Genomic DNA, 16,065 nt, shown 5'->3' on the forward strand with positions numbered 1-16,065 from the left:
GGCAACTGGTCTAAGGATGTTTCTCCAAAGACGTGTGGATAAGTGAAATAGTCTTCTGTGCGACCCTGTGGCAAGAGGGAAAAAAAATTAGGTTCTGAAGAGTTGAAGAAAGAGATGAATAATGGCAGGTAGCAGCTTGTGATATAGGGAGGTAATTTATAAATCAATACTTCCATTTCTGCTTGTGTCCCATTCGTCAGGATGTAAAATGGAGCATAACTTCTTCTCCTAATTAAAATACCCTGTTGAGAAGCTCATTTTTACTTTCTCTTTCTAAATCATGGTTTATGGCTTGGGAATGATACTTTGTACCCCCACTGAGTCATGAACCTTAGTTCTTTGTTTCTGTGACAGATTACGAAGTCATTTACACTCCCCCTCCCCCTTTACTTTTACAGGTCTCACTCTGGACCAGGTTTGCTTGGTATTTATTATGTAGCCCAGACTGGTCTTGAGTTTATGGCAATCTTCTAGCTTTAGTGCTGGGATTACAGATGTTAGCCACCACACCCAGATGAATCCAGTCTTTAAAGATTATTGGAATCACATATACTCCCGTTTAGATAAATGGCATATACATAGGGGAGGATAATATATATATATATATATATATATGTGTGTGTGTGTGTGTGTGTATGGATATATGAATATATATATTGAGACAGGATCTCATGTAGCCAGGCTGGTTTTGAACTCAATAATATGTAACCTTGAACTCCTGACCCTCCTACTTCCACCTCCTAAGTGCTGGAACTATAGGCATGCACCACCATACCTGGCTTTAGAAAAAAAATTGATGTCTGGTTTTCCAGTCCTTTGTTTTGGTGGGAGGGTGTATCATCCACCAGAGTCTTGCTATATAACATAGGCTGGCTTTGAACTTACTTTGTGCCCCAGGTTGTCCTGGAACTATTGATTCTTTGGTTTTGGCTTCCTGCGTGCTAGAATTACAGGCAGTGTACACCATCATATCTGACCATTGCAATTACTAAATAACAACACATTAGGATATCTTATGGTAGTTATATTGTACAAAGTCATTTTAAATGTTGGCATTGTGTACTCATTTAAGGTTATACTATAATTTATTGATAGATGCTAGATTGTTTTAGTTTGTCAATGCCAGTATTGTGAAGAGAACTCATGGCATGATTTTTACTATATCCTTGGAACAGAGGATCCTCACTTATAAGTATTACGATAAATATGCCTTAATATAAAAGTTTTGATGTATATTACTGTTACCCTCTAGGAAAAAAATATGTGATATATTGTTGTTCTTTCCTAGTTCTAAGGCTCCAAGTGCAATGACTCAAGCAGAAATTAAACTGTGCTCTTTGTTGCTACAAGAGCATTTTGGTGAGATTGTAGAAAAAATTGGAGTCCACCTAATCAGAACTGGGAGCCAGCCACTTAGAGTAATTGCCCATGACACAAAAGCATCACTGGACCAGGTATGTTTAGATAAGAGAGTTTGCTCTCTTGAACTTCTTCAATTCATTTCCTTCAAGCACCTTTGAACAGTGGTGCTCCTTTACCTAGGCAGTATAAACAGAGAAAGCCTGCCCTCTGGTCAAAAGCACTGTGGGTGGGGTCGGGGTGTGGTATTGTACTTAGGCCCCAGTGTACTGCTGTTCATGGTGTCCCTAGCTCATCTTTGCTGTTCCCATGCCATGCTCATTTATTTACAGTAAGTCTGCAGATCGAGTACTGCCTTTAAGGAATAGAAAAGATAGAAACAGTAAACTGTGAGGTGAAAGGTTTCTGTCGCCATCCTGGTCAAGGATGGAGCTCAGTTGGCACAGTGACTACATTGTATTGACAATTTGGGGATTGTGGTTTCCTTAAAAACACAGAACTAGGGCTGGAGAGCTGACTCAGAGGTTAAGAGCACTGACTGCTCTTTCAGAGGTCCTGAGTTCAATTCCCAGCAACCACATGGTAGCTCATAACCATCTATAATGGGATCTGGTGCCCTCTTCTGGTCTGCAGGCAGAATGCTGTTTACATAATAAATGTATCTTTAAAACAAAACACAGAAATATTCTAAGGATACTTTTTTTGTTTTAGTCCCAGGTGTGCGGATATGGGGCTGCTTCAGACTGTTGCAGCAGCAGACTTACCTTGTGTTCTAGCAGAGGCATGGTTTTGCCAGCTATAGATAGTCTCTGTCACTGTGCAATGTCTGGGATTCTGGGAACTTTTCAGAGGATAATAAATGCTAGCCCCCGATAGGTGGGGTCAGTGGTTGTTAGTCAGGGAAATTGTGGTTTACTAATTGTGTGGTCAAAGAAGAGATGAAAGAAATTAAATTCAGGGATTACCTAATTCCTCCTTGTTTCTCTCTTATGTAGTGTTAGGGGTGAAACCGGGATGGGGATAGGAGTGGGTGGGAAAAAGAAGAACCCACAAAGTAGCAGAGGCCAGCTACACCGCATAGCATGTAGGATGTCCTGGCCTGAGCTCCAACACTACATAGAACTGGGCATGGTGATTTATGTTCATGATCCCAGCACTTGAGAGAGGGGCTCAGAAGTTCAAGGTCACCTCAGCTATATAACAAGTATCAGGCCACCCTGGGCTCTATGAGACCCTGATTCAAAACAGAAAGCTAGAAGATGGATTGGGCATGATAAGAACATCATAGCAAAGAATCCTCTTGATTTCCTGCACTGACATTAGCTACGCCAACCCGAAGAGAAAGTAAGATTCTATGTGCAGTCAAGTCAAATTCAGTCCCCGCCCTGCCATGGTGGGAACTGGCCTAGATGGCTGCCAAAACAAGTTCTGCTGCTCATGGGCTCTGGGTCCCCTAACCTGGGACCTGGGGATGAGTTTGGCTGCAGACACTGTACTCTAAACATAGGGGTTCTCAGGGCAGACAAAAGGCAAGTCCTGGTGTTTCAGCTCAGGCCCAGTTGCTTTAAAAACAAAATTTAAAAAGAGATTCATTAGACTCTTTGCTAGTGATCTGATGCTTACTAGGCTGTGGGAGGTATGCTGTATTTTCAGCAGTGGTGAGCTACATAGCGTCAGGCCTTTCCTGACTTTCTTTTGGGTCCTATCTAGGTGAAAAAAGCCCTTTGTGTCCTCATTCACCATAACCTGGTCATCTATCATGTGCATAAACGCGGTGTGGTGGAGTATGAAGCCCAATGCAGCCGGGTACTGCGGATGCTTCGGTACCCCCGGTACATCTATACTACCAAAACGCTGTATGGTGACACTGGAGAGCTGATTGTTGAGGAGCTTCTGCTGAATGGCAAAATGACAATGTCGGCTGTTGTGAAGAAAGTAGCAGACCGACTCACAGAGACCATGGAGGGTCAGTACTGCATCTGAGCTCCCTGCAAAGGCATAGATAAGTTAGCTGCTCCATCATCTTAGACCCTCTCACCCCACCCCCTTTCTTCCTGTTCTACAGATGGCAAGACCATGGACTACACTGAGGTGTCAAATGCATTTGTTCGACTGGCAGATACTCACTTTGTACAGCGCTGTCCCCTGGTTCCTGACACTGACAGTTCTGACCCCGGGCCGCCGCCACCTGCCCCAAACCTTGTCATTAATGAAAAGGACATGTACCTAGTTCCCAAACTGAGCTTGATAGGTAAAGAATTTACATCCTGGAATTGTGGCTTGCCTTAATTGGGGATTCTTCTTCACTAATTGTTATTTGAATGAGCATCTTGATTGTTTACCAGTTCCTTGCTGTGTGCCGGTCACTGTAGTATGTAATAATGAGTATGGAATAACGTGAAAGCCAGGATTCCTGCCCAGAAGACATTAATCAGCCACACAGATATGTTATTCGGGGTCTGAAGAGGTGGCTCACTGGCTGCTCTTCCCAGCACCCATATGGCAGCTTACAACTGCCTGTAACTCCTGTTCCAAGGGATCTGACTCCATGATGCAGGCAAAACACCAGTGTACATAAAATTGAAAAAAAAGAAACAAAAGATATGTTATCCACTGTGATAAGAACTATGAAAGAGCTAGCTATTTAAAAATGTGTAATGAGGGACTGGTTTTGTGCAGGGGGTTAAGGCTTACGTTTTTCTGAAAAAGTGGAATTTGACCTGGGTCTTAAAGCAGAAGTAGGACCTGCCCAGTGAAGTGACCTAAGATGGGTACTTTTTAAAGACTTGTGTGTAGTAAGAAGAAGAAATAGAGCATTCGAGAAAGTGAAAGGTCAGAGTCACAGCAAGGTGAGCAAAGTTCTGAGAAGCATGGGAGAAGACTAGAGAGGGGAGGACCAGGTAAACAAGGCATTGCAGAGCAACTGTTCTCTAACCGACAGCAAAGAAAGACGACTCAGATGTTAAGCAGGAAAGCCACATGGTCTGATTGACATTGTAAATTGTCTAAAAGACTGAAAGGCCAGGGCAAAGGCAAATAGAGACGGACTATTGAAAAAGTAGTAGCATGGTGTGTACTGCTGCGTATGGGAGCGCAGTGCTGCCCTTCACTGATAGGCGGTGTCGGAGGAGAAGCAGTTTGAGGGCACAGACTATGGATTTTCTTAGGTGGCGCCCCCACTGACTGGAGTTTCTCATGACTTCTTGGCCTCCTAAACAGCTCCTGAAGCAGACAGCTACAGATGTCTGTGAGCTTCGCTTCCTGCCATCATGTGGTACAGTCTAATTATTTGGTGACTTTATTTGGCAGGAAAAGGTAAGAGGAGGAGATCATCTGACGAAGATGCTGCTGGAGAGCCCAAGGCCAAGAAACCAAGATACACAGATAATAAGGAGGTAATGGGGCTTCCTGATTAGCAGTCCTCACCCTAGAGCATCCAGAAATAGCCCTCAGATAATGAGCTCTGACAGAACCTAAATGTTCCTGGCTAAGAAGTAGTGGATTATGAACTTCAGTACACTATTCAGGGGCACCAGTGAGGACAGAGTGTCCCTGCTGTCTTTGTCCACCTCTCCTGCCCTTTATACTGAGGAACTGTGAGAACTCCTGGGAGTCCAGGGGCTTTTGTGGAAGGAAAGCCACTCCATTTCCCTTCTGATTCTTAACTTATTTCACTAAATAGTTGTACTAACTTACTCAAAAGAGAAAGCAGGGCTGGATGTGGAACACTTGAGATACAGAGGCAGGAGGATCGCTCTAAGTTCAAAGCCAATCTGGTCTACCTACTTACATTATGATTCATAACAGTACCAAAATTACAGTTATGAAGTTGCAACAAAAATAAATGTATGGTTGGGGGTTACCACAACACAAAGAACTGTATTAAAGGTCACAGTATTGGGGTGGGGGAGATGGCTGGGGATGTAGCCTAGTTGGTAAATTGCTTGTGGCATGCAGGAATCCCTGGGTTTGATTCCCCAGGACCAAATAAAAGCAGAAATGGTGCCCAATGTGATGCCTTTAACTGCAACACTTAAAAGGCAGAAACTAGCAGATATCTGTGAGTTAGAAGCTAGTCTGGTCTACAGAGTGAGTTCCAGGAGCTACATAGTAAGGCCCTATCTCAAACAAAACAAACCAGAAATGGCACTACATAGCTATAATTCTAGGACTCAGAAGGTAGAGACAAGAGAATCAGAAGTTATTCTTGACTACAAAGTAAGTCTAAGGCCAGCCTGGGCTACATGAAACCCTGTTCCCAAAAAACCAACAATCAAATGAGATTTTTCAGCTAAGCTATCAAGTCCTAACAATCCTTTTCCCTTAGGTGCTGAAATTACAGACAGGTACGAGATCATGTCTGCCTTGTTACATGGATGCTAGGAGCCAAACTCAGGTCCTTATAGTTCCACAACAAATGTCTTTAACTTCTGAGCCATCCGTCAGGCCTCCAGGACTATCTGTCATCTCTTGGCAGCACTTCTCCAAAACTCTCCTCAGTGATCTTCCTTCTGGCATTCTTACCCAATTAGTGGCCAGAACTACTTCTTAGCTACATGTAGTGGTAAATGCCCATGATCCCCGTGCTTGCAAGATAGGGGCAGGAAATCCAGAGTTCATGCTTATTATGTAGTAAGTTTGATGCCTGCTAAGCTACGTGAGACCCTATCTTAAAAAGAAGAAAGAAAACTAAGTAAGATAGGATTGTATTAAAATCTACAAACATGATCTATCAGGCCTGTTGAATCTTCAGGCCCAACACAAATTCACAGGAAGGTCTCTGGGGCTCACCAGCCACTCTGACCTACTTGGTAAGTTCAAGTCCAGGGAGAGATCCTATCTCAAAAAAATAAATAAAAGTAGATGTCTAGGGTCTTGTGAGACGGCTTAGCAGTTAAGAGTACTTTCTCTTCTTCCAGAGGGCCAGAGCTTGGTTCCTAGCATGTGTCTGTAATTCCAGCTCCAAGAGATCCAACACCTTCTGGCCATCTTGGGGCCTCTGCACACACACATACATAATATGAATTAAAGAAAAGTCTTGCAGGGGTAGAGAGATGATTCATCAGTCAAGAGTACTTGCTCTTGCAGAGACCCCAAATTCAGTTTTAAACACCCTAACTCCAGTTCTGGGGGATTTTATATCCTCTTCTGGATCCACGGGCACCAAGCCTGTCCGTGCTGCAGGTACATGCTTGTACACAATCACACAGACACATAAAATCAAAGATCATTTTGGTTGGGTGTGGTGGTGCGTACCTTTAACCCCAGCACTCAGGAGGTAGAGGCAGATGATTTCTGTGAATTTGAGGCTACCCCGGTCTACATAGTACATTCCAGGACAGCCAGGGCTATGTAGAGAGACACTCTCTCTCAAAAAAAAAAAAAAAATGTACACATTTAGCTGGCCATCGTGTCACAAAGCTCTAATCCCTGTACTCAGGAGGCAAATTGAGAAAATGGCCTACTATTTGGCATACGTAAAAACAGTCACATAAGATCAGGACTGGGATGTATCCTCTGAGCTTAGCCACAAGGGGGCCCTTGAGGACAGTGGTGGGACTGAAATCTACAGAGGTGACTGAGTAAAGCCAGAGAGAGGATAACCAGGATGGCCAGCAGTGGCATGACCTCAAAGGAGGGGAAGGGAAGAAGGGAAGCAGGGAAGCGTGGGGTGGAAGAAGAAGTCCTGACTTGAGCAGGGTAAAAGCTGATGAGAGGGCGGTTGCAGGTTCAGAGGACAGGAAGCAAAGGATCCGGACGCCGAGGCCCAAGGGAGGACAGGATCTGAAACAGCAGCATGGTCCTTGCCCTTAGGTGAAAGGACAAACGTTCTCCTGGGAAAGAGGCAAGAAGGAGAGTGGGGGTGGTAAAGACGCCTGCACAAAGCTGGATGAGTTCTGGCCTCTATTAAAGGAAGGGAGAGGTCAAAGGAGAGATTGGAAAGTAATAGAGAAGAATTAACAAGGGAGAAGGTGACTTCATGGAACCTGAAGTTAAGACTTTCTTGAAACACACTATCCATGCTCTTGAATGCTTTTTCTCTGACCCATTTAATTGCTACAGTGTGACAAACCAAGCAGAGCTTTACCCTGTATACCCACTGGGGATGGCTGGCGCTGCATCTCACTGCCTCTCTATCCTCCTCTCCCCAGCCCACACCAGATGATGGGATTTATTGGCAAGTCAACCTGGACAGATTCCACCAGCACTTCCGTGACCAAGCAATTGTGAGCGCAGTGGCAAACCGAATGGACCAGGTAATGTCCAAGTGGGTCAGCCGGTGTTCAGCAAGGAATAAGGTCGGTCATTCAGACAGTTGTCAGATGTAGCCACTGGCTCAGGGTCAGAGCCAGAAGCAGCAATGGCGTATTCTGAATTGTCTGTATTTTTCAGACAAGCAGCGAGATTGTGCGGACAATGCTCCGAATGAGTGAGATTACCACTCCCTCTGGTGCGCCGTTTACTCAGCCACTGTCCTCCAATGAGGTAGGCTTCGGGTTTCTTTTTGGGGGAGGAGCTGTGTTGTTTTGTTTTGGTCTCTCTGTATAGCCCTTGGCTGTCCGGAACTCCCTACTGCTGAGCTGAGAGGTTTGTACCCTCACTCCTGGTTTAGCTCCATATCTTTGTGCTAGCTTTCCAATAGATTACATTACAACAGTTAAGAGGCATAACTTGTAGGGCTCTGTTGATGCCTGTGCCTTGGGGGAAAAGGTTGCTTCAAGTGGGGCAAGGATTTCTTGGAAATGTTAAGCACTGAAATGTTTAGCCATTCTAATGTTTTAGAATCCAGCTTTTAGAAACACTAAGTCATGAGGACTGGAGAGATAGCTCAGCGATTGAGAGCACTGGCTGCTCTTCCAGAGGACCCCGATCAGTTCTCAGCACACATACAAGGCAGCTCACAACTGTCTGTAACTCCAGTCCAAAGGGGTCTTACTCTCTCTTCTGGCTTCCTTGGACACTGCACATGCATGATACATTTACAGTCATGCAGGCAAAATATATATACACATAAAAATTAAAATAAAATAAAGCCAGACATGGTAGCCTACACCTTTAATCTCAGCATTTAGGAGGTAAAGGGAGGTGGATCTCTGAGTTCAAGGCCAGCCTCATCTACAAAGCATTTTCTAGGACAGCCAAGACTACACAGAGAAACCCTATCTCAAAAAACCAAATAAGCAAATAAATCTTAAGAAAAAATTATTACACCATTATTATAGTCAAATATCTATCTGTCAAGTACAGCTTCTTTCTAATTGTTTTAAGACTCTAATAGCCAGGTGTGCCGGCACATGCCTGGGATTCTGTCTGTTCAGAAGGCTGCTGGGGATTACCTGTCTGAGCTCAGAGCTCAGAGCTAAGCTGGGCAACTTAGCTTTGATAAGGCTATCTTACACTATACACATGTTTGCATTCTGATGAAAGTCTTGGCATTTAAACATTTCATGTCTGTTGCCTTTATAATTATACTTAAATATTGCTTTTATATTTCATATTGTTTCTAAACTTTTTGTAGTTGATTTGTTTGTTTTGAAGACAGGGTCTCTGCTGGCCTCGAACTTGCACTGTAGACCAGGCTGTCTCCCTAGTGCTATGATCAAAGGCCTAACTTTCTGAGTTCTTGACCCTTGTAAATTTCATTAACTTCTTGAGACTTATAAGTTTTAGCCTCCAGAGTCTTAGGAGCCTCCCTCCAGAATGGCATGTTTACGTTTGGAGGCTGTAACTACACAGTAACCCACAGTCTTCCTTCCCCAGCCTCTGGGGTAGCTGGTGTTAATTACAAGCATATACCACTATACTTGGTTGTAGTTTAACTCATTACTTGTCACTGGACATTTGGGTTATTTTTCATTCTTCTCTATTTCTGTCGGGGTCTATCTGTATAGCACTGACTGTTTAGAGCTCACTCTGTAGACCAGGCCCCAAATACAGTTCTACCTGCCTCCCTTCCAAGTTCTGGACTTAAAGGTGTGCAGCCCTCTTGGCCTTTGTTTTACTCTTATAAACAATGATACTGTGAATATTCCTTAGATATTTTTATGTTTTTGAACCCTAAACTTAGGACATCTTGTTTCAGTCACACTTAGCAATTCTGCGTCTCTGGCCCCACTTCCAGCCTCTCCTTCTGTCCCACAGATCTTCAGATCCCTGCCCGTCGGATATAATATCTCTAAACAGGTTCTGGATCAGTACCTCACGCTGCTGGCAGATGACCCAGTAAGTGTCTTGCCCCTTAGTCTGATCACGGTCTGTCTCCTATAGCCTTGGTGTCTTCCTGCCATCCCAGACAAAGCCCTGTTGCCTGCAGGAAAGCCGCCTACCACAGACTCTTGACCAGACTTGCTCCTTGGGAAGAGAATTATGCAACTAACACCATTCCCTCTTTCTTTTTAACAGCTAGAATTTATTGGAAAGGCTGGCGACAGTGGCGGAGGAATGTATGTCATCAGTATCCTTCCCAGTCGCCTATTCTCTCAGGACCCCTGAGTTAGGAAGCAGAAGCAGGGCCTGGGAAAGATTTTTTTGGTTTTTTGTTGTTTTTGTTGAGACAGTCTCTGTAGCCCATCCTGGCCTTGACACTGTGTAGCCTAGAAGTTGACAGTACAGCCCCGGTCCTCCTGCCTTTACCTCCCAAGTTCTGGGTTAGAAACACGTGCCACCACCAGGAAGGACTTTGTTAATGCTTAATATACTAAACAAGTTTAAAAAGTGAAATTTCTATTAAGTTTTCTGTGAAGTTTCAGTGAGCTACATTAATGAAAATAAAAAAGGCTTCCACTGTCACTCAGTAGCACCACACTTACTGATCCAGGTGCTGGGCCAGATCACCAGCATTGACAGAGAGGAAGAGGATGTGGGCAGGGTGGGGAGATAAGAAAGGGAAGGAGCTGGGGAGAGCCAGTGCCAGTATGATGGTAAGTGCTTATAATTTGAGCAGTTTAGGGGCTGAGGCAGGAAAGTTGAATGTTCAAAAGTCAGTCTAGGGGTTGGGGATTTAGCTCAATGGTAGAGCGCTTGCCTAGCAAACGCAAGGCCCTGGGTTTGGTCCTCAGCTCCAGAAAAAAAAAAAAAAGAAAAGAAAAGTCAGTCTAGGTTATGTAACAAGATCCTGTCTCAGAAAAGAAAAGATTGTTTTTAAAAATCTTACTTAAGTGAACCCTTACAAATGTTGATAGATATCACACATGAAATGTGTTAATATACTTACATATCACACATGAAATATGAAAAGCAAAATAGCAGTTAATTTTTAGTTTAGAAATTTAGGAATTCAGTCATGAAACTAAGGTAATAGTGACCAGGCTAAAACATTACTAAATGTCCTTAATCCTCTACCTAAAGACCTCCATAAGGCATTAGCATCCCTATCCACTGCAACTCTGGAGTCTGTCATCCAAGAGAGGTAAGGGGCTCATTGATTGGGGTTGGGCTCAGACACTTCCTATCCCCACCCCACTGAACAAGTAATTCAGTTTTTATGGCATTCCCCACCACACTTGGTCTCATCTTTCCCATAAAGTTAGTTCCTAGTTAGGCAAGCTAACTAGCCACCCTAGAGCTCTGTAATACAAGCACTGGTGCTCTAAGGAGGAGGCCTCTGGTAACAAGAGAACAGTGCCATCACCAGCCTCGGGAGCTGAGGAAGAATGGATGCTGTTTTCCTTCTGGTCCAGACCTCACATGTGGACTAGTAACACTCTGAGATAGGAGCTAAAGCATGCCAAGTGCTTCCCTGTCTCTTCCCAGATTCGGGTCTCGCTGTGCCCGGATATTCCGTCTGGTGTTGCAGAAGAAGCACCTGGAGCAGAAGCAGGTGGAGGACTTTGCAATGATCCCTGCAAAGGAGGCAAAGGACATGCTGTATAAGATGCTCTCGGAGAACTTCATATCACTGCAGGTGACCACGGCCTCAGTGCCTGCCGAGAAGTCAGTCTGGGCCCTTGACAGACACTACAGCCACCTCTGAAATAGAAGGCAGAGTAACACAGACATAGCAAATCCTTGAAGGATCATCTAGACTTTAACTGGCCTCAGAGAGACAGACAGAGCACACCAAGAAATCAGCTCACAATTCTAACTTCCTTGTCCTTTCTTGCCCTCAGCCAATTAATTATTCCTGACCTGTCTCAGCCTTAAATCTCGAATAGAGTAACTTGTTCAGCATAGCCTGGATCCTGCAGATCTATCGATATTGAAGACCCTTTGAGGAAGTAGGTTGAATGGAGTGGGGTCAACTCACTAAGCAAGGCAACCACCATCATCTTCATAGCTGTAAAGTGATGGTGACTGCTGATAGAAAAACAGTGTGGTTCGGACCAATCACGGACAATACAAACAAAAGGCAGACTGAGCAACCAGGTAATGCATACCTATGATTCTGTACTTAGAAGAGTAAGGCTGGAGGATGGAAACTGCGTATCACACTGTCTCAGTTATTAGTACAGTCCATTTTGAAAATCAAATACAATCCACCTAGCCTGTGTAGAATTGACTCGGTAAATATAGCTGCCTTCCTTTCCTTCACCCAGGAGGCTGAATCACAGATGGAGAACGGAGCAGCCTGCTACGTGTGGCTGCTTATGTCATAAACACGGCCTCTGATTGGCTAGGAAGGAAAGAAGTATCAGGGCTGACAGTACCAGGAAGATGGGTGTTTATTTTGCCCATTGCAAATAACAGTACAATTTCTTTTTTTATTTCTGTGGACCAACAGGAAATTCCTAAAACGCCAGACCACGCCCCGTCCAGGACCTTCTATCTGTACACCGTGAATGTGCTGTCAGCCGCCAGGATGCTGTTGCACAGGTGCTACAAGGTGACACGTGCGCTCCCCGTCCCCTCACAGCTCGCCCTTCCAGCTCCTCTGCCCACTCTACCCAAGTCACTCCATAACAGTGTGCATTTCTAGTCTGTCTTCTCTTTCCTCAGAGCATAGCCAACCTGATAGAAAGGCGGCAATTTGAAACAAAAGAGAACAAGTGAGTGCAATCTCCCGTGAACCATTTTCAGTTTGGGTTTTGGTTTTTAACACTGATCCAATAACTAAAAGAATACATAGTCCGCTTCTCCTTTCCCTAGTACCCATGGCCCTAACACCCGCATTAATGTTCCATTAACATGTCCAAGGCCGGAAGCCTGACGGAAAACTTGCTGTAGAAATGAGACAGTAGCCCAATCCCCAGTCTAGAGGTCTTGCAGGCCTACGAGGCATGTGCTTGACCCCACAGTGTCAGTGCTACTGAGAGGCGATAAGTGTTTAAGGAACAAGGCTGTATTGTGATTGGGTTTGTGGAAAATGTCTTTAGATGGAAGGTGGAGAGGGCCGCACAACCCCAAAGCTAAGGCGCGTCCCTCAGTGCTGTGTCTGTCTGATAGGCGGCTACTAGAAAAGTCTCAGCGGGTGGAAGCCATCATGGCATCAATGCAGGCCACGGGTGCAGAGGAGGTGCAGCTGCAGGAGATCGAGGAGATGATCACAGCCCCCGAGCGGCAGCAGCTGGAGACACTGAAACGCAACGTTAACAAGTAAGCTGTGCAAGTCCAGTCTTGTACCTGGCATTGCCTTTCAAACAATACAGCTTCCCAGCCTAACCTCCTCCACCCTAACATGAGCAAACCTGAGCACAGCATCGTCTTCCCTAGCCTAACTACCAGGACTGAACCTACCAGGACTAATGGCGCACACCTCTAATCCCAGCACTCAGGAGACTTAGATCTCTGAGTTCGGGCCATCCTGGTCTACATAGTGAGTTTCAGGACAGCCAGGGAGACCCTGTCTCAAGAATACGGAACCTGCCTGTTTTTCTAGACCAGCAGTGCGGAGGCCGTCATACTCGTCTATAATCTCATTCACCACGTGCTGAGGTTTTTACCTCAGCCTCAAGTGTGGCACTCCCTCTTGACCTTGCACAGGCTTTCATTACCTCTTGCCTAGAACTTTGCCATTACCTCACCCTACAAACTGTCACAATGCACTCACCTGCGGTGCCTGTGTGTGCTTGCATGTGGAGGGTATTCTGGACTCCAACCTCAGGTCCTCACAGTCGGATGGCAGGCATTTTACCCACTGACCCATCTCCCCAATCCCCAAGTTACTGTCTTTAAAGTGATGGGTGGCAAGCATTAGTCCCCTGGTGAAGTGACTTAATGGCTTCCTTGCCTGTGTGTATGTTTGTCTGTTCATCCTTCAGTTTGGGAAGGAGTTATATTTTTTTGCTTTTTTGTTTTTTGTTTTTTGTTTTTTTTTTTTTTTTTTTTTTTTTTTTTTGGAGCTGGGGGTCGAACCCAGGGCCTTGCACTTTTAATCCCCAACCCCAGGAGTTATATTTTTAACCAAAGGTTTCATCGTCCACACTGGCCTTGAACAGAGTCTACTGCTCCAACCACCTCCACCCTCAAAGTGCTGGGGTCACAGATGAGCGTCACCACAGCTGGCCGAGACAATTTATTGTTTTTGTTTTTTTTTTACAGTATAAAATCCAAATTCATTGCTGTGCCACAGGGCCTTCCTTTCACAGTTTCATAGCAGTGGACTTCCGCTTTCATTTCCTTAACTTGTCAATGGGGACTTATAAATTTATTAGCTCTAGTGATTATTTTTATGGGTCCCTAGAGATTTTCTATGTCATTTGGGAATAGTTCTACTCAATCTGGATTTCTTTCTTGCCTGATTGCCTTGACGAGCACCTTGGGTAGAAGGCAGTGAAGGACACCTTGGCTTTGCTCCTGATCCAAGGAGGAAAACTGAGTTTCTCATCATTTAGTGCAGTGTTAGCTGCATTCTGTTTCCTCACTGAATTTTATTGGAGTGCGGAAATCCCTTCCTCTTCCCAGTTAGCACTAATCTTGTGGCTGTAAAGCACTCTCCCTTTTGCTTCTACTTTTGCATGTAAGTGCTGCTCCTTCTCATCGTTGCAAGTGAAAGTCGAGAGTGCGCAGCCTCAGGAGCTCCGCGCACCTGGGAGGGAGGGAGGCATCATCTACTGGGTAACTCACCTTCCATCTGCTCAGGGGAAACAGGCGAGTCTGTGAGCCGCGCTCAGCCCAGTCTTGAGCCTGAACCCAGGCAAATGCTCTCACTCTTCACTCAGGTTGGATGCCAGTGAGATCCAGGTAGATGAGACCATCTTCTTACTGGAGTCATACATCGAGAGCACCATGAAGAGACAGTGACCCAGAAGAAGCCATGCTGGGATCGAACTCAGGGCCTTCCACATGCTAGTCAACTGGTGTACCACTGAGCCACATCCCAACCTTCTCAAAAGATTAGGAAATAGAGAAGAAGAAGGTGCTTGGATGTATTCTTTGCAATGATATATATATATCAATCATTTTATATATATATATATATTTTTTTTTTTAAATGGTTTTTCGAGATGGGGTTTCTCGAACTCAGAGGATCCTGCTGGGATAAAAGGCGTACACCCCCATTCCCAGCTACCTTGAAGACTCTCATACTGACCCTCTGTTCCTGTCTTTCCCTGCTGCTCATGACACACCTGAAAGAGTATATTCTCCTCCCATCAAATCCTCACGGTACGATGAACCTTAAATAAATGAGAATAATCATAAATTATATGATCTGTTCTTATTAAGAATTCAGCTAGGGATCAGCGAGATGATTACCGGGTAAAATACTTCCTGCTCAAACATGAGAACCTGAGTTCACATGCTTGGTACCCACATAACATCTGGGTGTGATGCTGGGAGCCCCAACACTGGGAAATGGTCATGTCTCTGAAGCTCATTGGCTAGCTCTGAAACAAACTGATGAGCTTCTGGTTCAGTGAGGCCTATCTCTACAAATAAGACAAAGGGCCAGCAAGATGATGGATGGCTCAGTGGATAAGGGAGCTTGCCACCAAGGCTGATGACTCAACTCCAGAACCCATATGGTAAAAGAGAAAAAAACTAAACAAGTATCTCATAACCTCTATTTGGGCACCATGACACACATAGGTATGCACACATACACATAAATGTAAAAGTAGTAAGAGAGGAAGCAGTCAAGGAAGACACCCAACTACTGACTTCTGACCTGGACATACACACCCATACCCATATAACATATACAGACACTATACATACAAAAAGAAGTCCACCAAAGCTGGGCGTGAAGACACCTGTAATCGACCAATAAGGAGGCAAAGAGGGGCATTACTGCAAGTTCAAGGTCAGCTTGGGCCTTTTGTGGGCAATAGAGTAAGAACTTGTCTTAACTTGTGATAACAAAGCACTAATTAAGTCAGCCAAGCCCATGTTGAAACACCCCTGAATTAATTACTCCTCTATTAGGATAAAATACTATGACCAAAGAGCTTGGAGAAGACCCTTATCTGGCCTTACAGTTCCAGGGTATGAGAGCCCAAGATTGTGGAATGAAGACATGGTCACAGAAGCCTGAAGCCTACCCCAGTGACATCCTCCAATAAGGCCACACTTCCTAACTCTTCCAAATAGTGCTATTAATTGGGGACCATGTGCACTTGGCGCCCAGGAGGCTACCAAGCGAACCATCCCAGTCTCTCAAATTTCTTCCTAAGTAACAATTCCATTTGTGAAAGAACATGCCTATTTCATGAGTTGTAACATTTAACACATGCACAGTACAGAAGGACAAAGACTGCTGTGGGAGGAAGTCAAATATCTTCTGTTTGGGGCTTATGTGTCTACTCTCAGTGCTGGGACCCCATCTGGCTT

General features: G+C 44.7%; 1 protein-coding gene and 1 non-coding gene across 2 annotated transcripts; both read left to right on the top strand.

Annotated features, from left to right (window-relative positions):
* The first annotated feature begins 42 nt into the window (after positions 1 to 42).
* On the top strand, positions 43 to 14,938 carry Polr3c (RNA polymerase III subunit C). Its single transcript, XM_032897674.1, has 15 exons — positions 43 to 128; positions 1,289 to 1,454; positions 3,070 to 3,325; positions 3,425 to 3,610; positions 4,669 to 4,754; positions 7,512 to 7,616; positions 7,753 to 7,845; positions 9,502 to 9,582; positions 9,763 to 9,814; positions 10,708 to 10,768; positions 11,113 to 11,263; positions 12,080 to 12,181; positions 12,295 to 12,344; positions 12,742 to 12,891; positions 14,457 to 14,938. Exons 1-15 carry the CDS (start codon positions 115 to 117, stop codon positions 14,536 to 14,538), a joined length of 1,635 nt encoding a protein of 544 aa, XP_032753565.1. The 5' UTR covers positions 43 to 114; the 3' UTR covers positions 14,539 to 14,938.
* LOC116897497 lies at positions 2,717 to 2,852 on the top strand. The gene has a single exon (XR_004387518.1). It is a non-coding gene; the product is annotated as a small nucleolar RNA SNORA5 (small nucleolar RNA).
* Positions 14,939 to 16,065: the final 1,127 nt, after the last annotated feature.

Source organism: Rattus rattus, chromosome 3, assembly GCF_011064425.1.
Source record: "Rattus rattus isolate New Zealand chromosome 3, Rrattus_CSIRO_v1, whole genome shotgun sequence".
NCBI classification, from domain to species: Eukaryota; Metazoa; Chordata; class Mammalia; order Rodentia; family Muridae; genus Rattus; species Rattus rattus.

Coding starts and splice junctions, on each gene's coding strand:
- Polr3c (XM_032897674.1), top strand. Junction 7,846..9,501: donor AGCCACTGTCCTCCAATGAG/GTAGGCTTCGGG, acceptor TCTGTCCCACAG/ATCTTCAGATCCCTGCCCGT. Junction 10,769..11,112: donor GAGTCTGTCATCCAAGAGAG/GTAAGGGGCTCA, acceptor GTCTCTTCCCAG/ATTCGGGTCTCGCTGTGCCC.